The 24,888-nt window shown below is 42.4% G+C and overlaps 1 protein-coding gene across 1 annotated transcript; it reads left to right on the top strand.

Annotated features, from left to right (window-relative positions):
• Positions 1–197: 197 nt before the first annotated feature.
• txnrd2.2 (thioredoxin reductase 2, tandem duplicate 2) lies at positions 198–24,888 on the top strand. The gene is made up of 17 exons (XM_055050920.1): positions 198–280; positions 1,364–1,429; positions 1,516–1,572; positions 1,653–1,797; positions 2,233–2,307; positions 3,376–3,454; positions 4,240–4,302; positions 4,905–4,975; positions 8,175–8,194; positions 9,220–9,311; positions 9,410–9,584; positions 15,389–15,525; positions 18,880–18,975; positions 19,537–19,629; positions 20,763–20,834; positions 22,166–22,263; positions 23,277–24,888. Exons 1-17 carry the CDS (start codon positions 205–207, stop codon positions 23,398–23,400), a joined length of 1,539 nt encoding a protein of 512 aa, XP_054906895.1. The 5' UTR covers positions 198–204; the 3' UTR covers positions 23,401–24,888.

Genomic DNA, 24,888 nt, shown 5'->3' with positions numbered 1-24,888 from the left:
CATACGACATAGAATTGTTTTCGTTCATGTAAAATTAATAAATAATGAATGATTATTATTATTATTATTATTATTATTATTATTATTATTATTATTATTATTGAGAGACTCTTACACAATAAGATCTTAAACCTTTTTTTAAATTTATTCCAGGCAATTCTGAAGACGCCTGTATCCGGCCCGGGGTCCTTCCATAATAACATCATGGCTGCCCTCTGCGCAGTCAGACACCGGTGGAAAAGGTTGAAATGTCTGCAGGTTTTCACCAGAAGCCTTACCGGTACTGAACGCTGTTAAACAGAATCTCTCGCTGACACTAATTAGACGCTTTTCTGTGTTTCCGGAAGGACTCTTGCGTTGTCAAATCCTTCGGGAGCTTAACGTCACTTCGTCTGGCTTCACGTAACAACCTTTTTAAAACTAGCATTTCTAAAACAAGTGTTTTTAGAACCGCAGTTTTCCTAAGAAGCTAACCTGCTTAGTGCATTAGGACTCGAGCAAACGTTACGTTACGTCACCGCCTGTCTGTATGCAAACATTCTTATCAGCACATTTATTGTCATTACTTTTGTCGTCGTACAAGTTTGGGTTATTCTTTTGCATTGTTAAACCTTGCAACATCTTGAGGTTTGGTCTCTGACATTGTGATCAAATCTAATAATGATATGGTCTGAACTCTTAGAGCTTGTCCCTGCACTTCCTTCATGTTTTGTTTTTGTATAAACCCACATGCAGTACTGCACATCTGTGAAGTTAAAGAAAGTAAATCTGTGCTTCTCGGAAAAATGCCCCCCACAGTTCTTCCTTGATTATCTTACAAAAAAAAGCAAACAGAGAAATTAAACAACGCACAGGTAAAGCTTGTTAAGTGAAGTATAAAGCACACCAAGAACAAATGTAATCAAAATCAAGAATAAATGGCTACAGCAGTCACATTATTGTGAATTAAATGTCATTATTATGACTTGCCTGTAGTACAGGAATCACTACACACTATCCAAATGCCTAGATGAAGTCCTTGTATGTAATGTGTCAGATGCTTAAGATTCACAGGCTTCCCTATGCGGTTGTCATTGTTATATGATGTTGATTGAAACTTGACTTCATGTTCACTAAATAGGAACCAAATGTGGCTCAGTGCATGCACACGCCACACTTTCCAAACCTTTTCCCACAATTCTGAAAGAAGTAATTAGTAAGAAGCTCATGTGATTTTCCTTCCACCTTCGTGTTCTATTTGACTTCTCCTTGCTTGTGGCATAAAGTTGCATTGAAGACGTGTTGATGCTTGCAGACGTAGCATGAGAAAAATGTGACAAAAGATCCCCGTTTCTGGTAGTTATCATTCATTGTCATCTGACAGGGAGGTATGACTATGACTTGGTGGTTATTGGTGGAGGCTCTGGAGGCCTGGCCTGCTCCAAAGAAGGTAAGCTGTTTAAGCACATTTCCTGAGGGATTCGGTCATTTGTCAGATTTCCGGTCTGATTTCTGTGTAAACTTGTAAACCCACAGCGGCACAGCTGGGACAGAAAGTCGCCGTTTTAGATTACGTTGAGCCATCTGCTAAAGGTAAAATAAATTTCTCTCCATTTTTCCCCCAAACATAGAGGGTTTGTTCTCTTAAACGTAGCCAGTGATTCTCCAAACAGGAACGAAATGGGGTCTCGGTGGAACGTGTGTTAATGTTGGCTGCATTCCTAAGAAGCTCATGCATCAGGCAGCCCTCCTTGGTACTGCAATCAAAGATGCGAAGAAGTACGGCTGGCAGACGCCAGAGACTCTCCGCCATGACTGGTGAGCCGAGTCTAGTAAATATGTGGAAGGGTTTTTTTTGTCTTGAATGATTTTTGTGCTAACCGTTCCCCAGAACACACTGTCTTATGCTTCTTTTTTTTTTAAATCTTCCATTACTTCTGTCCAACTAATAGATGTTTACCAGGATAATTCACAATCTGTAATGTGTTTAGGACTCTTGGAGCAGGATTCCTAAATATCCTTTTTTAGCTAATGGCGCCATCTGGTGGTGTAAGTGGGGAAAGACACCACTTGCATCATAACGTTAGCCTGCTATAATGTTTTTGTCTTCTTTTCATCTCAAATAAAACATTTTTTTTTGTTGAATGGAGATTCATCATGACATTGTTTTATTACAATTTTAATTTCTCAAGAAACCCACTGAATCCAGGTGAAGATGTGTTTGACGTGAAGTGATGTTTTCGTGGTTTCCAGGGCCACCATGGCAGAGGCCGTTCAGAATCACGTCAGATCTTTAAACTGGGGCCACAGAGTCCAGCTCCAAGACAAGTAAGTGACAACAGGGACTCCAAATTTCTTTCCAATCAACCCGTTGGCTTTTTTCTCACTGCTTAATTGAATTAAATTAGTCAACCATCTAAAATAAAAGAGGTGATCAGAGAATAAGACGTCTTTAATGTGGCATGAAATAAGTCGGTTTATTGTCTCAGAATGTGAAAAACAAACACATCTGCTGTAGATGAGAGAGGGAAGATGTATCTAATTGTAGTTTTAATGCAGAGGCTAACACTTTAATTACACAGGACTACTTGGACACACAAGTAACTATAACAGATTAATATTTAGCTTTTCAACATTGGTTTTGGATTGACACTTCAGCGTGATCGTGGCTGTGACGGAAAAGCGAGTGGTTAATAGAAAAATTTTAATTGCGTTATTCGACTGTTTTGAAATGTTATGTTTTCTTAGTATCATGAGCCGTACTGAAGATCCTCTGATCACTTTTCTCTAATTTCTGATAAATTAGAGCAAACCTAACATGGAGAAGCAGCATTCAACTTCTCTGTGCCACAAATCTGGACGAAACATTAAGTCAAGACCGAAATCCACCTTTTTAGAGTTGTTTCCGAACTATAGTTCAGAAACAACTCTAAATGCATTTTCAACATGTATTGATGATTTTTGATGACGTCGGCGCTCGTTGAAATGTAACACATTTCTCATGCCTCGACCAGGAACTTCGTGTTCACTTGTTGTTGATTTCCTTTTAAGGAACTACGATTCTGTTTCTTTTTCTTCCTTTTTTGTCATCACTTGAGCTTCTTCAAGGTTGTACATGTGTGTTTCACACACACCTGCGGGACTGCAGCCACATGTTGATGGAGTGGCTGCTGGAGGGCGAGCAGGTGGTAACCTCCTCTCTCCAATGAGATCCTGTACTTAGAATCAGCTTTATAATCATGCTTTGAGACTTCGTTTTTGTTAAAAAAAAAAAAAAAAACAACAAACAGATGTTTTGTATAGATATTTTTTGCACGTCTTGTTGGCTTCATTTGTTCTGCTTAACCCTCCATGGTCTTATGAATTAGCTCTGATATGTTTTTGTGTGTTTTGCAGGAAAGTCAAATATCTGAACCTCAAAGGCAGTCTGCTGGATGAACACACAGTGAGAGGTCTGAGCAAAGCAGGAAAGGAGGTGGGCTGTTTTTTTTTTCTGACAAAAACAGGAAAGGCCAACATTAATAGATTATTCTATGGATTACTCTGACGATTAATCAATACATCGGATAAAAAAAAAACATTGGCATGTTCTACAGACTCCAGGCTGCTCTGTGGTTTAAAATCCCAAACTGTGTGAAAATGTGTGAACTGCACCAATCCTGCATTGGAAACCTACCTAAAGCTTCAGAAACTCACACAGAATGTGACAGAACATTAAATCCCATGATAAGCTGAGCCCTAAAGTAAATGAGTTGAATCATTTACTTTCTTACTGTCTTCCTGAGTGAATTCTCATCTGAGTGAAGTTTTTGTTTGAAATCTTCTGCCTCAAGAAGATATTAATGTGATAGATTTCTCTGTTGGTGCCACATTGAGGTCAATGTTTTCTTTTCATACACTTTGAATTGTGCATATTCCTGAACTCTGCTCTTTTGAATTCCCAAAGTTCCTTTTAAAGAAATAAACTGCTTCACAGCAGAGCTGAGGAACTCAAAGTCCCTGCCACCTTCCACCATCACAGCTTTTTAGGCTCCCTCTTTTCCTCTTCATAAAATCCTTCTTTGGGATAAAACACAAACCAGAATCCCAGGACGCTCGTCTGCCTCCCCGTCTGCATTGTTTGACCAGTTTCACGGTTTTCCCCGTCGTCGCCTTCCCATACGGCGCCGTAGAGACCGCTCGGTTTTATTTGACGTTTCCTCGCCGTTTCTGAATACGAACAAAAGCTATTACCTCACGTTTCCCTCTCCTTTCCTGCAGACAGTCCTGACCGCCAAGAACATTGTGATCGCCACAGGTGGACGACCAAAGTACCCGACTCAGGTAAATAAACAAAGTGTTCCTGTCACCTGATGGACACTTTTCCAAAACATGACATTTACAGGGGGTCCGTGCAACTTTAGAAAGTCTCAATTTTATGTCTCTCAAATTGAGACCTTAAATAAATAAAACAAAAATGTGAGTTGTCTTTGAATATGTTCATCACTGGCCTTGTTTATTTAATGTAGTTTACTTTTCCATCGAGCCAACATTTGAGTCGAGTGCAGACATTTTCGTTGCGACTTGAGGCGGTAGAGGCTACCGCTAATCTACTGCTAATACACCCTTGCTAGCTGGCTACCTTTTTTGCATGTGTCTTTGGTAATTGTAACTTTATTGCCGCTTGGTTGGATGACATTCGTCTTCACCTCTGACTCACTTCTGCTGCCAACCCGTACCATAATAAAAGCTTGGTACTGCTACTATAGAAAACATTAAAAAAGTTATTTTGTACATTTGTTATGATACAGGTCTTCAATTTCATTCATGATGGTCTTAAAAAGCCTTAAGTTTGAGTTGATAAAAGCTGCCGTAATCGTATTTTAGAGAGAACTCTGTTCTTTCTCTTCCATTAGTTTTACGGACGGTTTTATTTATCGTCACAGATCCCTGGAGCTGTGGAGCACGGCATCACCAGCGACGACATCTTCTGGCTGAAGCAGTCCCCTGGAAAAACGTAAGCCTGCTCCTCTGAAGCCGATAAAGTAGCAGTGGCTTTTGGAGCGCTGAAGAAAACCCACTATCAGACTTTGAGCTTTTCGACGCTCCCTTCTACACGACGGCACCTTTTCACTCGCTGATGCTGCACATCCCGCTGTCGTGCAGCGCCATCATTCATCAGGGACGCGCAGTTTGTTTTTCTGCCTTCCTGTCAGCCTGTCTTCGCCTCGTGATTCAGATTAGCAGCGTGCATCCTGACCTTTGCGGAACAAGCCCTTTAATCCAGCCATTTAGCCGCTGTCATCGCCTGGTTAATTGGGCCTTCCCTGACGTTTCCTCTTGGCACGTCACGCGCACGGTGACTGGTGTCTGTGGTGTACCTGGAGGTTGTTTGCGACGCGATGAGAGATAAAAGGAAATGAGCATTTTGAAATTTAAGCACTTTCTATATCTAATTTGTCCGCACCTGAGGACAAGGAAGCACAAAACATTCTGATTGTTTGTTTTGTCTTTTTGAATGCAGATTTTGACTATTTTGGCAGCTTAGTAACTATTCTTTAGTTAGTTTATTTTGGAATCTTCACTGGTTTGATGATGCTTTTAGTTATTCGGCGTCTTTCACATGTATTTAATTATGATTTTGTGAAATAGACCAACACAAAGTGGCAAATGATTGTGCAGAAGAAGGGAACTGATTTGTCAATTTTTGTTTTTGCAAATCAAAATCTTAATGGTGAGGGACAGTTTTATATTCTGCCCCTTTTAACTCTGGTGCAGCTAACTAATTTTATTTTGTTGCAATAATCAACTCACAACTTGCCTTATTGGTACAATCTGCCACTGTAATTTAGTCTCAGCATAAATCCAGCTGTTCTGTGAAGGTCTCATAGGTTCATTAGAGAATATTAGTGAACAAATACTACAGGGGAACACGGGAGAGGCAGCCTTATGCTGTGGGGATGCAGTTGTTCAAACTGAGAAGCTGAGCAGAGTAAAGCATGTAGGGCTGGAACAGAACCAGATACCCTAAACATGGAGTCTTCACTGAAATTAGAACTTATTTATGTGACAGAATTTCACTCTCCATCTAATCTGACTTAGGTTGAGTTACTTCCGTCCCAGAAGTTTTCGCGATAAATGATAAAATTGTTGTTTTGAGCTCGTTTCCATGTAACATGACGGTAACGGCGTAATAACGCAAGATTTTTGACTTCTCAAAGAACAATACACTTTCCATTCTAAACTTTATTAACACTGGAGCATTTTAAATATCCACAATAAATAAACAAAACAACAGAAACGGCAAATAAAATGAATTATGAAGACAGCAAACGGAATCATATAAGATCTAGTTGAGACCAAAACATCAGAATGAAAACTTCTGTCATTCAGCCCAGAAAAATTCTAAATTGTGCAAATGGAAATCATTGTTTGTGTTTAATTTATCATGCAATTAATTGATTTATTGCTTTTTGCAACACACAGGCTAATCACAACTTTGGGATTACATAAAAATATGATTTAAAAAAAATACAAAATTAACTTTGCGGAATTAAGCTAACAAAACACGTCAAACCGGCTGAGTATATAAAATATGATGAATTCCTAAACATTCGAGCATCACTGCAGCTCTCACTTAGTCAGGACATTTTTGAGAGCACTTGAGCAGAGGAAGTGCTTTGATGTAAAAGCGTAGAGGTCAGGGCAGCTCTGCCCCCCCCTGCAGGCAGAAGTGGCGCTTGGCGGCGTTTCAGCAGCGGATCCTTCCAGAAACGATCTCCGACTCTGAGGAGAAGCTCAAACTGAAGCTGTTTTGGTCTGTCAAGCCATCAGCTATGCAGGTGAGGTCCAGGGAGTTGTTTCTGCAGGCAGGATGGGTGTGTGAGGTTACAGGTGAGGGATGGGTGTCTAATGATCCCTCGAGCGTTCTCACGCTTGAGACACACACACATGCAGAAAGGGAGACAGGTAAATGACAGATTTGGCCTTGGGCACTGAAGTCCAGAATTGACTCCCTTCATCATGCTATGAGGAGAAAACACACAGCGTGTGCCAGGAGGAAGTGGTTGTACCAGTGGGCTGCTATAAGCAGCCCATTTGGTTGGAGAGACAAAAGTTAAAACAATGACTGAGAACTGAAAGGACTACCCTGATTTTTGATCTGCACTTATTCACAGATCAGAATATGGGTATTAGTTTAGTTTTTAGAGAGAGATCTGTGTATTTCCCCATTTATGTGGATCTCGCACACCGGAAAAGCTTTTCATTTGTGGGACAAAAACCGTTGACCTTGCACTGCCCTCGGACTACAGCAACAATGTGTATCTGTCTAACATCGCAGACAGATGCACAAGAATATCATGTTCTGGTGCTTATCAGTGACATAGGCTTTTTGAAGAACCGGCCAAGGTTGAGAAGCACTGATCCGAACAAACCTCCTTCTGTGAGGAGAAGTCTGGGAGTTTCTGAGCGACTTCAGCTGAACGTTGAACTCACTTTAATTCTCTCTTTTAGACAAATAAATAAATAATAAGGATTTGTTAACGCGAATCCTTGAATCCCACATTTGATTGCCTGTCGTCTGTTACGTTTCGACAAACACCTGAACAAAAACGGATACGCATCCACCCTACAGAAGATAAAAATCTATCACTAAGGGTGTATAAAACACAATGAGCCACATTGAAGCAGAAAACGTGTGGGTGAGTGAGGCGTCTTCTCCGTGATGAAAGTGTTAGATCACGGTAAAGCTCTTTGCCTCGTCTTTTCTTAAGCCACTTCTCAATGCGTCCTAATTGAAGCGCTGCTTAATGAGGAGGAAGGGCAGGGAGTCTGGTTTGCCATGCTAAAAGCGACCGAGTGACGGACTTCACTCAGCGGGCCGACATGCGGGTTTAAGCCCTGAACATGACACATGTCGTCTGCGGGGATCAGCCCTCCTCAGCACCGCTGATCTTACTGCTGGATTACAGCTGTGATTCACCCAGACCACACACGTAAACCTTTAGCTTTTTCCCGTCCTCCATTTTCTTCACGCCTCTGAGGTTAGGAAGCTTTGTAATTCATCACTTCTCTAATTCAAGGATTTGGAAGAAGACGTGTGCGAGTTGGGGTTATTGTTGTTTTCATTTGGCTAAAGTGCACTGAGGAGAAGTGGAAATGTATCTTGTTGTGTTTGCAATTCTTTTGAGAGCTTCTCCGTCTTTGTGTTGCAGACTCGTGGTTGGAGCCAGCTGTATCCTTCATCTACCCAGGGGGAGGAAGAAGCTCTTGTGCTTTGTCTGCCAGATTTCAACAGACAAATTGTACAGAGTTTGATAAGTAAGCCACATAGGGCTTTAGACAAAGTACTGTTATTTTGACGGGGTGCACTGATTGCGTTTTTTTTTCTGGTCATGACTGCCTTTTAAAAGCTTGATCTCATTTTGGCACTTTTTTTTTTCTTTTGTCTGAAAAGATACTAAATATTCCAAAGAAATTGTCAGGTTGACAACAGTGGGGCGACTGCAGTTAACGGCAGACGTGACCCGTGATGCTGCCAGTCAGTTCTCTCTCACAGCATCTGGTAAGATGAAAGAGGACAGCGACTGATTTTCCAACCTTTGCAGAGGTGGATCAATTCATCCTCTCATGTAGCAGCAACACTTAGTTTAAGCCACTGGCGTTTTTTCCGCCTTAAATCAGTCTTTTAATCCATACTCATCATTTTGACCTACAGTCAGTGAAATAAGTCTCTAATGCCCTAAGCAATTCATGACTCGCTCCCTCCCTCTCATCAGAAACTCCCTGAATCCTTCAGGTTTATTTGCTGCAGACTGGGAGCTTCAGCCACCTTTACAGCTGCCCGATGTCAGAGGAACGGCTAAGTGTTGCTTTGGCGGTTTGCTATGCTAAATGCGACCGAGTGATGGACTTCACCCAAACATTTTTCATCCTGGAACTCCCATCCACAAGCCGTCTGTGACCCAACCCAGTGAGGGGAAAAGAAGCGGCCAAAAACCATGATATGTCCACTCATCGTTCTTTTTGATTCCAAATAGACTCAGCGGTTCAAGTTGATGCCCAACAGTTTCATAACGGTCCCTACTTTCTCTGAAGCCTTCTCTAAATCTTTTAGACATTCATTTGAAATGTCTTGTTGCTGAAATATGCTATACAGATCATTTTTTTACATTACATTTTAATACGATCATTTTATTTTTTACAAATTATAAAACATAATCAAAAAACTGCTGCTATCCTCAACGTGGCTTATCCCAGACGTCGCTCTCGAGTGTGCCGGCTTCCTCACAGGCATCGGCTTGGATGCCACGGTGATGGTTCGCAGCGTCGCCCTCCGGGGTTTTGATCGGGTACGTCTCTCACAGCCTGCGCGTTCGAAGATCTGCAGTTTTGTTGTTGTTGTTTTTTGTCCAGTTTAAAAGCAGACGACCCATTTCACTTTGTGCAGCAAATGGCGGGTCTTGTGACGGATTACATGGAAGCTTATGGGACCAGGTTTGTTTGGAGGTCCGTTCCCAAAAGAGTGGACAGGCTCCCGTCGGGATCCCTGCAGGTGACGTGGAGTGACACCGAAACCGGCAGGGAGCACCAAGACACCTACGACTCGGTGTTATGGGCAGTCGGTGAGTCCTTCTGCTGGAGGCTTTTACAGAATATGTCTTTGATTGTATGTTGCCATCCTTTCAGTGCAAATCCACGAGAACTTTTCATCGTTAAGTTGACACATGGCATGATGATCCAAAACCAGTTTAAAGATTACTTCTTTTTTTTTTTTTTCACACACATTCTTTACTCCTAAAACGTTTTTTTTTTTTGGTAACAGCTTCAAAGCTTCAGTATGAAACTAAGTCAAAAATAAATAAAAATGTCCATATTTGTTGAAACTGTCTCTACGTTGTGTCAGTGTGATATGAGACCCTGCTGCATAAGAAAACCTTCCCCACAGCATGATATTTCCACCATCATAATTTACTGTGGAGCAAGGAATCTACGATCTTTGTATAGAGAGGTTCTTCTGCCCTGAGTTCAGCTAAATAAGTTATTTACAGCCAAAAATGTCACCTTTTTTTAAAAAAAAAAAGAAGACAAAAAGCACTTTTTGACAGCTACCTATTGTGGGAAAATTGGAAAGATGTTCCATTTTACTTCAATGTTTGGCTTTAAAATAAAGAAAACCTATAACATTTCCATATTCTCTTATCAGATGTCATTTTTGGAAAATTCTGTTTGAAAAGCGCAATTTCCAACCAGCCGACAAGAAAACTGGAGTGAAAAGACAGAGCTGAAAGCGTTGGTGTCATTCTGTTGCGGAAATCAAGTGGAAAAATGAGAAACTGATAAAAGCTGCATCTGTTCCATCTATATTTCGATATAGATATATCAAGTTTTAGTATGAGCTTTTTAAGCGACAGTCATCAAGAGGCGATGTGGAAGGTCCAAAGTTGCTGCCGTTTGTAACCTAACTTGTGCAAATGTGGAAAAAATTAACAGGGCATGGATACTTTCCCAAAGCCTTGTGTCATTTCCCGCTGATGTTACAATGTTCCCCTGAAATAAAACATTGGTGTGAGTCTGTTGTCCCCTTCAACCAGCTCCTTTGTCATCCTTAAAAAGTGCAGTGTCAGCGGGTACAGCATGAATCGAGCGTGAAAACAAAGTAATAAAGCCGGAGTGATGGGAATAGGCAGGGGAAGTGTCGCTCGCTCACTGCGGGCTCCCCGGTGGGAGCGGGGCAGGACGGAGCAGGATGCACCCAGGCGCGGGTCACCGCGTTCCCCTCTTTGTTCTCGCTCTGCGCCTTCCTGCCCCATGCCAGCTCCGCGGAAACCGGCCTCGCATCTGTCACTGCCAGCCGGGCCTGCGCCACCTCTGCCCGCCGTCACCTGCGGCCGTCTTCCTCTTTCTCATCTGTCCGTTTTCTGTTGTCTTGTCGTCTCTCCTTTTCCCAGGCAGCAGAATGATTCACAGTGGAAGGGACATCTGTCAGGGTTGTTTGTGCTGAACCCGTTTAAAAGCAACACTTCCCAAAACTCGACCGTAAGGCTTTTGTTTAATTTTAGGGCATTAAGAGACATTCAGGGTTATAGCCCAAGCCCGACCCAAAACCGAAATTCTGCCCGGGTCGGACCAGAATCACGTGCTTGATGGTTGTGTTGGGCTCAAGCTTTAGTGACACATTTAATAAGCCTGCAATCCGTACAGCACAGAGAAACCCAACATTTAGAATGTACAACATTAAGTTACTATGGTGTAAATAGAGGAGTAGATGGTTTAACCTGCTGAGGAAATAAAGTAATGGAGGAGTGATCAGAGGGTGATCAGATTATGACAAGCAAAGCGCACTGCATGTGCGTTCGGCCCCATCAATTACGCATCACAAACAATTTGCGCTTGCCTCACTCTGCGGTTGCAGCAAGCAACAGGATGGAGCTGGAAAATGTTAAGAACTACTAATGGGACAAGTTACACTGCTAGCCTAAATGTTGGTGTAAATACAAAAGCAGCAAAATCTTAATTAAAATGACATGTCTGATTTAATTCAACCTCTGGCCCCTATAGTTGTTCAGTCGACTCAGACATGGCGCCTTTTTAGGCCTGATTTAAATTCTATTATAAGAGAATTGTTGCTCGGTGTGTGTGACCCTGCAGCTGAGATGTTCCGTCTTCCCCGCCGCGGCCCAAGTCCCACATCAGCACCACGATAGACACTACTTTTGAGAGAAATCCTGCGACATTTCGACCTGTGTGAGATTCTGCATCAACTGTGCTTCCTGGATTCATGACATACAAGCATTTAGTTAAATATTTGTGGAAGACAGAGTCATATTTCAGCAGCTTTTAAGGGATGTTTTTATCAATAGATTGTGCCACAAACGGCCGTGTGAGGACATTTGTGATCTTGATTTGGCCCGAAATGGAAACAAGTTTGTCGCCGCTTCTTTAGGAGATATAAATAACAAATAGAATCTTTATCTCACATAATCTATTTGTAGGTTCCAGACGATCTAACACATTTTTCTGTTTCATCTGTTGGATGTGAAAGTAGTTTTTCTTTGTTCCGCTTTGCAGGCTTTGTTACAGCAGCTTCCTCTGTCTTGCCATAACTCGGCAACATCTATATGAAGTGGAGGTTTTTGTTCCCATATGACACAGTGAGAACCGGCAACAATGCGCCGCGCGCGTCTTTGATGTGCGGGAGTTACGAGCACAAGGCCACTTCCCTTCGCTGCGGCCTCCGTCGAGGAGCCAGACTGGGGTCCCGGGGCCCCTGTCGATCTATTAAAGGCCAGAAGGTAGCGGGGGACAGTATCACCACTGTCTACCACATCCTTCTAAATGGCTGCGCTTCCCTCCACCTTTTCCCCCGCTCCTTCCTGACCCCGCGGCTGGTCCCCACCCGTCCAGGTGTGGCCACACAAACACGGCAGGAAACAGAACATTTCCAAGCTTTCCTGTCTGCGTAACGATGGTGGACACTTCAGTCTCCTCCCCTGCTGGCCTCTACCCTGCCAAAGGATGTCATTAAAAACCATTTCCTTATTTTGAAAGGGTATTCACCTCTCTGTTTTATACTAGAGTCGACTTCCGAAAAAGATTAGGTTTGTGTAGAATTTCCTAAAGCTTCCCAAATGGCCACTTGGGACTCGGTCCAGAAAGCAGTCTGCCTCACAGTAACTGTACGCAATAAAACCCTGCTGGAACGTCACTCTTCTTTCATGTTTTATTTAAGTTACACATGAGAAAATGTTTTTGACACACTTTGGTCGCGAGAATGTCCCGGCACAGATGATGACCAGAAAAAAAAAAGAAGAAAGTTTCATGGAGAGACTCGATACAAAACCGTGTTCAGAAGAAATCAGTCGTCATTCAATAAGGCGACTGCAGCTGCTACACTGTGTCGATGTTGGTGAATGCGACACACATTTACTGACGGTGCTGATAAAGTTTGGGCTGACTCTCATCGCCTTGCGTTAGACTGTATCAACAACATTTATTAAGTTTTGTTTTCAATGAAAGTCATGCAGATGTGCATCACTGCTGCATAGCTTAATTCATAGTCTGATATAATTGGTGGAGTTCTAAATAGACACACTATTGACGCACTTCATTATCGGTATACTATGTTTTGCCATTGTTCAGAACAATACGCAGTGAGGGAGTCATCATCTCTGGACACCAGCAGGCATCCTTAAACGCCAACCAACCTACCAACCAACCAACCAACCAACCTAACTACCTACCAACCTACCTACCTACCTACCTACCTACCTACCTACCTACCAAACTACCTACCTACCTACCAAACTACCTACCTACCTACCGAACTACCTACCTACCTACCAAACTACCTACCTACCTACCGAACTACCTACCTACCGAACTGGCACTTAGAAAAGTATTCATACTCTTGGCATCTAGGCCCTCCTTCTGAATTACATTTTTTTTTTTATACCTCAACAATACCAAACTGGCTGTGGTCGTCTCTTTTCTGTGCCAGCGGACTTGTAACTAATTTCTACCGACTGACTGAATTTTCTGCAATGCTACTTTCTCGGTTCTTTCCAGGACGCCTCCCTTTTCCTTGATCCCGATTACAATCCATAGATGCTACAGTTTTTCTCTGCAGCCTCTTATCAGTTTGCCTCTTAAAATCTTTTTTGGCTTCAAATGAAACACGTCATCATCATCACATCTTGTGGCGGAGTGCGCAATCCGTTCTGCCCCAACAATAACAAGCTGCCGCCTCGCTGCTCTCCCTTTTGTCTGCGTTCATTAGTTTGATCAGATAAGCTTCCAGCTCTCGCAGACGTTTGTTGTGGCTGTTTAGCTTCCTCTTAATGTCACAACAGGCTTTGTTCCGATTGGACAACTCGGCCGCTCGTGTGACTGCATCAGTAGTCCTGTCAAGTCTGAAGTCGGAACGCCACTCTCACAAGCCCAGAGGTATAAAAGTACAATCTGAGTTGCAACAATGGATTTTTGTGAAAGTGTTAAAGTCTTAATTACCAAAGTTTTACAGCGCACACATTTTTAACAGCACTGCAGCCCAATGCCATATTATGACCTTGTTATTACATTGACAGTCAGCTTTTGACTGAATTATGACTGCAGTTGTCCCTGCTGTGGTCCACAGATGCATTTGGGCTGCGGGTCCCACTAAATACATCCTGTATTAATTGGTATCATGTGTTTTAATTTTAATTTTCCATTAGTAGGAATTTATCAGGACAAGAATGAGTCAAAATTGAAAAGAAATTTAACACAATAAATGTTAAATGATACAATAAAAAATGCCCACTCCTCTGTTGTTTGTCGCTGTGGAGGTTTTTCCCTGTCTTTCTGCAGGTGTATTATCAGACTTCTTCAGCATTATCTTGTACTTGCTTTATCCTTATTTCTCTTCTCTACTCCTGTCTCATTCTTTCCTTTTCCTTTCCATCTTGTGAAAGTAAATTTGTTCAAGTTCTCTTCTTCACAGGCAGCAATTCTGACTGCTACACTGTTGGAGAGGATGCACTAAAAAAAGACCAAATCTCACCTCACAACATTGTTTGTCGTTGCAGAAAAATGCATTTTAATAACAAGCACATTTTTTAAAAGATCTATAAACACTAAATCCACATCAGTGCACCAGCACAAATGCAGTGAGAGGATGCCATTCATTGCCGTGTTTTATTCTTACAAGGCAGGAAAATATTTACAAGTCCAGCCTTGGGGAATCGGTCCTGACTGGCCGACTTCCCCTCTGTACTCTCTACTCTTTCTGTGTGTTCTGTGCCATTCACCCACACACGTTGTAGAGAACCAGACAGTTCCCCGAAGCCCTCCCCTCACCCACCTCACCCACCCAGGACTGAGAAGATTGGGGGTGGAGGTGGGGGTCGACGTTGTTCTTCGGCTCCAGCCAGGAAGAGGGGTCTCGGGGGTTTGTTATTTTTGCTGTCCGATAGCATCTACATGGGTTCCTCGGGCTCCGGCTGTTTATTATGCTGCCCAGACAGGTTGTGAGGAGCTGTGTTCGGGAGGGTGGAGCATATGGTCCGAGCGCCATCACTATGGAGACCTGCTGTCGACAGCATCCGTCAGTCATCTGCCCAGAAAGTGTCCGAATTTGCACCCCGGGACGTCAGCGGGGTCTTTGGGATCCCAGCTGGCCCTCCCTCCTTCTGCTTCTCAGCTGGCCAGATGTTGCTCAATCACCGTTACTACCTCTTGTGATGTTTTACAGCATTAGGAATATCTTGTCAGGTCCATGTTTTTCTCTTGTTGCATATCTACAAGCCAATATGTTCAATAGTTTTGTCAAAGATTTAATAAAACCTTCTTAATCAGAGCGCACAATCGAGAAAAGCCTGAAAAAATGTGTTTTTAACGCTTTCTTCCTTCTGCTCTTGACATATTTCCACTTTTCCTGGTTCCTCCTCAGGAAGGGCTCCCGAAACCAAAACCCTTGGACTAGACAAGCTGGGCGTGCAGCTCAACCAAGAGACGGGGAAAATAGTCGTAGGCCCAGACGAAGCCACCTCGGTGCCAAACGTCTATGCTTTCGGAGACATCGGCGAGGTAGGTCATCGTCTACAGGCACCAGACTGACAGCAGACACGATGGCGATAACAATCAGTAGAGGAGAAGCACTCTATAATTACTGCTTTTGATTTTGACTGGAAAAAATACACAACAAGATGCCACGCCCATCCAGAAAACTGGAAATACCTCTCAGAGTTAAAACTGTTGTGGCTCACCACATTAAAAACACAGACTATGGAAATTCTCCGTAATAGACCAACCAACTAGAAGTTCGGCTGAACTGGAAAGTGGAAGGAAAAGAAAACTTATTTTCAAATAATTAAGTCGTAGGACTCCATGGTGACTGATGGCAACATGACTGTTAGTCATGCTCTCCATAAATCTGCCATTTATGAAACAGAAGAAGCATTGTTGGCAGCTCGCCCATGTAGGGAATGCAGCAAACCTGGAAGGAAGAAAAAAAAAATCTCTTTCACAAATTACTTTAAGTGGAACACACCGTCCCCACTGGGAAACACGGTGGTGGCGGCATCATGTTTTGAAGATGTTTGTTTTCAACAGGAGCGGGAAAACTATGCAGAGGTAATGGGACAATGTGAAGACTGCAAATCAGGGGTTCGCCTTTCAGCAGGACAACACTCCTAGACATAATGTTTGAGCTATTGAAATGTTTTATTGTGTGGAAGTCCAGGAATAAGCATCATTAAACACATCTGACTGGTGTGTTTGTCTAAAAAGAGTAGAGAGCATTTTCAATCTGTAGATGTGCCATCCTGTCAGAGCACTGATTAAGTCAAAATGATACATCATATGTATACATTTTGCATTTAAAGTTTAAAAAAGGGAGTGCTTTTGTTTTGCTGTATAAAAACAAAAAAGGTTTAGACTAGCTGTGGTAGCTTTATTTTATGTTTTTACCAGTCAAAACTAACTGGGAAAAACCCACTCCACTTCTTTCTGGCCCTCCCTCCTTCTGCTTCTCAGCTGACCATTTGAACATTTAAAAAATAGTTAAATGTTAAAAAATGTACAATATCTTAGCACACTGTAAGGAAAAAAAAACCCTGAAATTGGAAGGAATTTTAGTTAAAAACAACAAAAGAGCTGAAAGCTGGGTGAGCAAAGCTCTTGATCACTTGTGCAGAAATTCAATACTTCTTTTTTTTCTCTCTCACCTGGAATAACTTTAATAATGTGAAGGTAGAAGCTCCGGAGCTGGCACTGTGTTATTACAAGTTAAACCTGCTGCATGTCAGCATTGTTTTTTCTACCACAACCAACTGTGAGCTTCCTTCCTGCCTCCCAGGTCTGATGACATACACACACACACACACACACACACACACACACACACACACACACACACACACGCACATGCGCACACACACACACTCGCACACACATTCTCTGAGTCACTTTGATTGACGGCGAGCTTTGATGAGTGCTTCTCTTCAATCTGTCTTGCAGCTTTTTCCCAACAGCAAAGGCATTTTTTTCCCTCTTCTGGTAAATACTGGTAAATATTTTATTTATTTATTTTTTTCTGTAACCTTACATGCAGAACGATGACGGATTCTAACCGGCTTGCAAAAAGCGGTTGGAATGCCGCAGTGCGCCGCCGTATACGTGCGGAGGCGCTGGAGATGTTTGCTGATAACAGGATGTGTTGCTGATTTAACAAGTTGAAGTCATGTCTTTAAAACTGCCCTGCAGCCCTGCTGTTTCCTGAGCTCCACGGTTGGATCTGCGTCTCCATGGCTATGCATTTGTCTGTTGGCAAGCAGCCAAAGCAATAAAGCACACAGGGAAAGATTTTCCAAATAATTTCACCCCTTAGATTTGATAAGCAGTTACTGAAATGACATGTTTACATCACGCAGCCCCTGATTTTTATTTTTTTATTTTTTTATTATTATTACTAATGATCAAATGTTTTAAAACCTACAGCGTCATGTCCCTGGATCATTTCCACATTTTATAACGTACCATCCACGAAGCTCAGCGCATTTGACTTGGATTTTATCTGATACGGTAACATAAAAACGGTGAATGATTGTGAAGTCGTATGAAAATTTTTCCCGATATACAAAATCCAACCTGAAGATGAGGCGTCTATGTCCATTCTCCTTTGCTCCAAAATTAAAATCCAATGCAGGCAATTGTCTCAGAGATCATTTAGTTGGTAGAGAGTTCTGTGAACGTCTCAGACGTGTTTTTGGAGAACCTGAGTGAAGAAACGACTCCATGAGGACCGAAGAAAGGGAGGAAGGTTAAAACAGCATATATTACAGTATGAAGCAGTACCTCAAGCATTGAACAGAGCTCTGTTTAATCAATTACCTAAAGAACTGAAGTGATATGAGACAACGGGAAAACTGCCACTTCACTAATTCACCCAAACCAAGCAGAGATCTACTCTTCAGATAGGAGAATCTGTTCACAGGACCACTGTTAGATTCACATGGTGCAACGAGTGGCGGGAGGAAAGTCAAAGGAAGAATTTGTCACAGCCCATGGAGAAAACTCGGTAAACATGTGGGAGAAATTCCAGAACAAAACCTTTTGAAATTCCGCAGAAAGAATTCCAGTATTATTTTCAGAGATTCCACTGACCGAGTGTGACTGAGCATCAGCTACTGGCAAAACATTCCAGTGTCTAGATGTGCAAAGCTGGTCAAGAAAAAGAACCACAAAATGGGGTTCCACAAAAAACCCGACTCGCCGGACATGATCACAGACGTGCTGCAGTTTGGCATTAAAAGACGTTTTTTTTTTTGTTTTTTTTATAGTTTCCTTCCTTCCTTATGATTTTTTTTTTACTTCTTCCCTCTTTGTGACACGTTTTTTGACTGATGCATTGAATGTTCATTCGTACTGATGGACAAGAACCAAGGAGTGAACATCACCGAGGCCAGCAGAGCACCGACATCAGCGTGTCGGAAGCTGCAAGTGGATTTCCAAAGCCGAGGTCAACATATTCTGTGAATTGGTTGAATGCAAAGCGTCACCTGATTATGTTCTCAGCATGAAAAAAAGGTTTGACAATTTCTAAGAAGAAGAAAAAAAAGAGCAACTTATAAATTTTCTTTAGCTTGTTTTGTTCCCCCTCGATCTCTCCCACCTCCTCTTTGAGTTGCCGTCTGAAAAGAATGCATCAAAAACGACCAATCAGAGCGAGGGGGAGGGTCTTGGCGCTGTTTGTCATTCTCGTGTACTCGATTCTACATATGCTAAGAGAGGAGAAACAACTTCACAGAAAAATTGTTTCCCCGGCATCATCTATGACTGTGCATTGATTTGTTGTTACTTTTCATTCATATGTTGAATGAAAAGTTTAATATATATTAGAACAGATGGATTGGAGTAACTTCACGTCTCTCTTTACTTTAGGGTCGTCCAGAGCTGACCCCGACTGCCATTAAGGCAGGAAAGCTCCTTGCCCACAGGCTTGCCGGCCAGAGCACCGACCTTATGAACTACGACAACGTAAGACACACACAGACACACCCTCCCCCCCCCACACACACACTCTTATACTAACAGTAATAAAAGCCTTCATCTCTCCACACCTCAAGCGCTTGTGGCTTTTTACGTTTATCGTTTTCTGCCAATCTGAGGCTGTTATTTGGTTGGTCTCTCATCTGAGCCTCCCCTCCATCTGACTGCTAGCCTCTCTTTAGGATGATTCATTGCATAATGTACCGGCACTTTCCACGACGGCATCGTCCCGCGTCGTTCTTGGTATACGCGCTCGTCTGTCTGCACGTCGCAGCGAAGGTTTTATTACAGCGCAAGTGTTCAAAACAGATTAAAGGCTTGTTTTAGCTGCGTGCGTTGAAGTATTTGTCTTAAAATTCATCTTCACGTGTAAATATTTTAAGCAAAGGAGCATTTCTGTTGTTATTGAAATGAACATGGGCAGTCTCCACCTGCGCGCGACGTTTTGGCAGTTTCGTAATTAGACGCTGCTTGGGATTTTCCGAAAGAAATAAGCGGGGTTGTTTTGGCAAAGTGTAAACGATTCCACATTGTGTTTGTGTGTGACAGGTGGCCACCACGGTGTTCACCCCTCTGGAGTACGGCTGCGTCGGCCTATCAGAAGAGGAGGCTGAGAGGAGACGTGGAAAAGACGGGGTAGAGGTGGGATCAATCGTTCTCATCCCGCCCTGGTCTGGAGCGTTAAATAATGGATTTTTTATTTACTTTTTTTTTACCAGAGTTTTTAAATAATAACAGAAGAAACATGTTAGCAAAAATTAATAGCTAATTTAAGATCGCATCAGCCAGGACATGAATCCTTTGGCCCGCCAATTGTAGAAATATTTGCCATAACTTGATTGGGGAATTTTTTACATTTATCTGTTTTAAATTGGAATGTAGAATCTGGGGGGGGAAAATGTGAATTTTCACAAAACAAAAAGTGTGTTAGAACACTGGCTTCAGGCACTCAACTCTGGGAGGAAAGTATATAAAAAAAGTCAAATAAAATCCATGCATATTTCATTTACAAACAGCTGTACCATCATTGGAGACATGGGACTCCAATGATGAACAAGTAGATTAGTCTGTTTTTATAAATATTTGTGTTTAGTTTAGTTATCATCATTGAAAGTACAATGCGCCCCCCCCACAACAGCTTTTCAAACACCGACACACACACACGTGCGCGGATGCAGTACATTAGCGAGCGGCTCTTGACTTTACCTGCCAGATGCTGGGAACACCTGCAGAGGGCTGACGATAAACGCAGACCCCTGCCTTTGAGTGACGGGCTAGCAGGAGGTCTGATTGAGGCGTGTGTGAGGTGACGACAGGCGCGCCGAGATCTGAGGAGGAGCCCCCCTCCTCCTCCCCACCCGACAGCTGCACGGCCCTCACAACTTGTGTCGGCACGTTCGCTCGGAGAATCAAACTCTGTACGTCTCAGTGGGCTGTTTAACGTTTTGGCAATTGAAGCTTTGCTGCTTGATTTTTTTTTTTTTTGTTTGTTTGTTTTTTTCTTTCTCCATGGCGACACATCTTAATTTTCAGTTGGATGTTAATTTGTTTGAGTTGTAATCCCTTTAAGTTTGCTTTTTAGTTGTTTTTTTTTTGCTGTCAGCTTTTGGTTTTGTGAAATTTCACCTAATTCGTCGTAGCGATCTTCATGCGTTTACACAGTACCGGCCGAAACTTCCGCAACTCCTTTTCGCTGACGCTCGACTGGATGCTGTGAAGAATCCGTGAAGCGATTGTTGGCAGATACTGAAAATGAAATGTTTATGTCTCTGTAGGTTTTCCACGCCTTCTACAAGCCACTAGAATTCACCATCGCAGAACGCAGTGCCAGCCAGTGTTACATGAAGGTAACCCCGGAAGGGCATCCCATCATCCTCTGGGTTCATTCATGATCTTTAAGTCTAAAACAAAAATAAATGAGGATTGTTTCAACTCTGCATAAATATGAAAAAAGAAAATAATAGCATAGAGAAAAAAGCTTCTGTTTCCATACTTTGCTTCCCTCGAGTTAAATATATTAATATTGAACGAGTTGAACCAAACAGATTACATGTCAGACTTTGGTTACCATTCGACAAAAGCAACTGCAACTGATTCATGGACCGACGTTTGGAAATTGATAGAGACGGTACTCGTTTCTAAACTCTAGAGGAAAACAGCAGAGGAACGCTTCCTCCTGTTTTTAGTTTCGAACGACTGAGAGCTGGTATAAAAAGAGTCCTGACCGCAGTAAGAGCAAGTAGTGTAAATGTAAATTCAGCTGATTGTGTTTATATTAGTGCCGTCAATCAATTAAAAACATGTAATCAGTTAATCATTATGCCTAATTTTGTATGCATGCAGCAGTGTAATCACCACGCTACCACATTCCAACCTTTTTGTAGCCACACTCCAAAAATAAGGCAAACTTATTTCACTCAACACACATCTAAGTACTAGCAAACTTTTCCAGGCGACCAGATGACATATATTTTATTTAATATTTTTTGGGTGACCTACACCTTTCTAGATGCCACCCTGGGCAACTGCCCATGAAGCTTGTATCTTAAAATGTCACTTTATTCACATTTTCAAAAACTGTTTGATTATCAAACCAAACATGTCTGAAGATTCTCCATTGTTACTGTATTTATATTCAGGAAGGTTTAAAATAAGCCATTTTGTTTTGTTTTAGAAAAGTTTCTCTCCATCAATTTTCCGTGGAACTGGTGCGACGAGGCGACAGCCACTTGTCTTCATCTAGCCAGCCGACCACTGTAATCTGTGGATTTGGATTTTCGAGTTCGTAGGCACAGACGTACACATGCAGCTGGCGGCACAGCACAAGAAAGTTGGAAAAATTTTCAACTTTTGTTGCTGTCTGGGAAAACTTTCACCTCTTGCTGTCGTTTGTCGCTGCCTTTGCGTCTCGTCAGTAACGTACTGCTGTGAACCAGGGAACCCTCCATGGAGAGAGAGGCTTTTAAGTCGAAATAGTAGCTTGATTAATCTGCATTATGTGATATCAATGCATTAAAATTTTCAGATTAATCGCATCGCATTTATTCAAAACGTCGGGGAACCGACCAACAAACCTGGACATCTTGAGTCTGTAGAAGTATGTAATTGTTCTTTGGGGTGACTGTGTCTGCATTAGCTGGCACTGGGCTAATCCTGCTGCTTTTCTTTTTCTCTTCAGGTTATATGTGAGAGGGGAGGCGAGCAGAAGATTCTGGGTCTGCATTTCACTGGTCCAAATGCTGGAGAGGTCATACAGGGATTCTCTGTGAGCTTGCAGTGAGTTCAGAATAATCCTGGCTTACATTTGTGTTTAATGTTAACTATACACAAAAATAAAATGACTGGCTTTTGGAATGAGAGGTATTGTTTTGAAGTGACTGAACAGTTATTTTGCAAACAGAAAAAAAGATTTCACACAGTTTAACAAAGTAGTGGTGGAGTCCCACAAGGATCACTGTTGGGACCTGAACTTTTAAACTTATTTGCTCACATTTCTGAATGATTGAGTTGATTACAAGTTGCTTTGTTTGCAAATGACACGTTTTGTCCTTTGGGGAATAACTTAAATATTATTATAACAAAAATTGGTGAAAGAAATTGTTCAATTGATGAACTTGGTAAGCTGTGGACTACATCTAAATCTTTGTAATCAAAACTGATTATTTTATTGCTATGGTAACAAACCAAACAACTAAATAATTTTACATCCTTCTAAGTGATGTCTTGTTTTAAATGTTAATGTTTGAGCTGTATTTTAAGGTCCTTTGTTTTTATTATTACTAGGGACCATTTATTATTGCTTTTGTTTATATTTTATTAACTATTTTATTATTTATAGCACTTTGAAAATTCCATAAACGTAAAATGCATTAGTAAAACTTCTTATAAGTTAATTAAATAATTGATTGCTGTTATTTGGTAATAAAAAACATAATCTGAGAAAACACATTCTGACATTATAAACATTTTATAAATCGTTTTTTAAGAAACATGATGGCAGTTATTTGGTTCAGGATTTGTTCTGTGAAAATATTTAATATTTGCGACCTGCCACACTTTTAATAATACAGAAGAGAATCATTCATTTTTTTCGTGTGTTCTTATGGGTTTTTTTTTTTTTTTTTTTTAACTTTGACCAAGTTAGATTCTTTTGGGTGTTAATACTAATATATGTAATGTAATGAAATGTCTGAATAATCAAACCATGTCACAGATTTGTTGGATTTCATCAGCTTTTAATTCTGAATAAAATCTGGGATTAATATCTGTATTTGTGTGCCTCCTCTTAGGTGTGGAGCCACGTATCCTCACCTGCTGCAGACCGTAGGAATCCACCCCACCTGCGCTGAGGAGGTGGTCAAGATCCACATCACAAAGCGCTCTGGTTTGGACCCAACGGTCACCGGCTGCTGAGGTTAGGCCCCTCGGTTTCTGAACACAGCGAGCACACGGGGCCCCTGTAGTGGGGATGTGAAGGGGGGCCCTTATAGAGGTTTTCCTAGTTTCACTTTACCTACCGGGACTGGTTACTGCAGCTCCTCCACTGGAAGGTCTGCTCACAAACCCGATTCGGGTTATTATTGTCCGCTAATGCCATTTATCAACCGGGTCTTTCATTAACCTATACACACAGATGTGTGCCTTGAAAGAACGTAAGATAATGAGAGAGAGAGAGAGAGAGAGAGAGAGAGAGAGAGAGAGAGGCAAGAAAGAGAGAGAGGGCCCCAGTGTGGAATGAGTTGCTTTTAAATAGCCCGGCTCATCAATCAGGATGGAAACGCACATTTAGGATTTTTGCCGAGAATTCACAAGAAGCGGGTCTGAATTTTCTTCCGAATATACATTCTGCAAATATTGTTGTTTCTCCGGCTGTACTTCCTGTCCATTAGTCTTCGAGGTGACACATACCATACGGCCCCCCAGCCCCTAAAACGTGACACTGATGGATGGCCCCAGGGCCGTCGCCGCAGCGACACCGCTCCATTTCCCATGGACACAAATAGTCAGCAAGGCTGCCGTCAGTCAGCCTGCAGAGGCCTGGACTGAGGAGTTTACCCTCAGTCCAGGATAAACTCCTCCATCCACAGGCAGGGACAAATATACTAATATGTTCTGTCAAAATGCTGCACGGCTGCAAAATCCAAGACTTACACTGCTCCATTTCATTTTACTCCAGCTGCTCTACCCAAACTCACCCAAAGGCGGCGCTGTTGCCCTCCTGTTTCTGTAATGCATTCTGAGCCGACAGTGGAAGACGGGATGAAGCAGTCACTGTATAAAACATGAACCCGAGTGCATTCAGGTTGCACATTTAATCCCTTTAATCCCCATTAGAGATGCGTGCCTCCAGAAGTCTCACTTTATTGGTGCCAAGCTGATAAGGGTTATCGGTTGTGTATTTACACGGATGGCAGGTTGGCCCTCGAGAGTCATCACCCCTGAAGATAAGGCGACTTGTTTATATCAATAAAGCATTAACGGAGCCCCGCGTCCGCCAAAGACCGTTCAACCTGCCGCCTGCGTCGGACATCTTGGCTTCGTTAAAGTCGAGCGGGAGAAGAGGACGGGGCAGAACCCGAAGAACCGGCGAGTACGTCGGAGTTTGTTTTTATTTGAAGTTTAATCTGCCCCGTCTGATTAATGATTCTGATGAAGGGAGTGACAGACCGTCAGGAGATGGGGGGGGGGCTTGGGAGGAGAAAAAAAGAGCAGGAAAGCTACCAGGTTTGTTTGAAAGAGAGAGAGAGCTGAGTACCAGCCCCGGTTGGGGAGGGAAAGAGGGGGGATTCCTGTGTGCTCTGTTCAGGGCCGAGGTGCTGACTGAAGGACCCTGACCTCCGCTCAGCAGGAACAGCTTGACTCTATCACTTGGAGCACAGAGGGCTCATGTGGTGTAGCAGA

This window comes from Poeciliopsis prolifica, unplaced genomic scaffold (assembly GCF_027474105.1).
Source record: "Poeciliopsis prolifica strain line A6 unplaced genomic scaffold, Auburn_PproV2 SCAFFOLD031, whole genome shotgun sequence".
NCBI classification, from domain to species: Eukaryota; Metazoa; Chordata; class Actinopteri; order Cyprinodontiformes; family Poeciliidae; genus Poeciliopsis; species Poeciliopsis prolifica.
This window is presented reverse-complemented; position numbering and strand designations above follow the sequence as displayed.

Bases quoted from the DNA above. Each gene is read 5' to 3' on its own strand.
- txnrd2.2 (XM_055050920.1), top strand. From the start codon at position 205: ATGGCTGCCCTCTGCGCAGTCAGACACCGGTGGAAAAGGTTGAAATGT. The intron at 281-1,363 runs GTACTGAACGCT...GTCATCTGACAG, and splicing joins TTTCACCAGAAGCCTTACCG to GGAGGTATGACTATGACTTG. The intron at 9,585-15,388 runs GTGAGTCCTTCT...GTTCCTCCTCAG, and splicing joins CTCGGTGTTATGGGCAGTCG to GAAGGGCTCCCGAAACCAAA.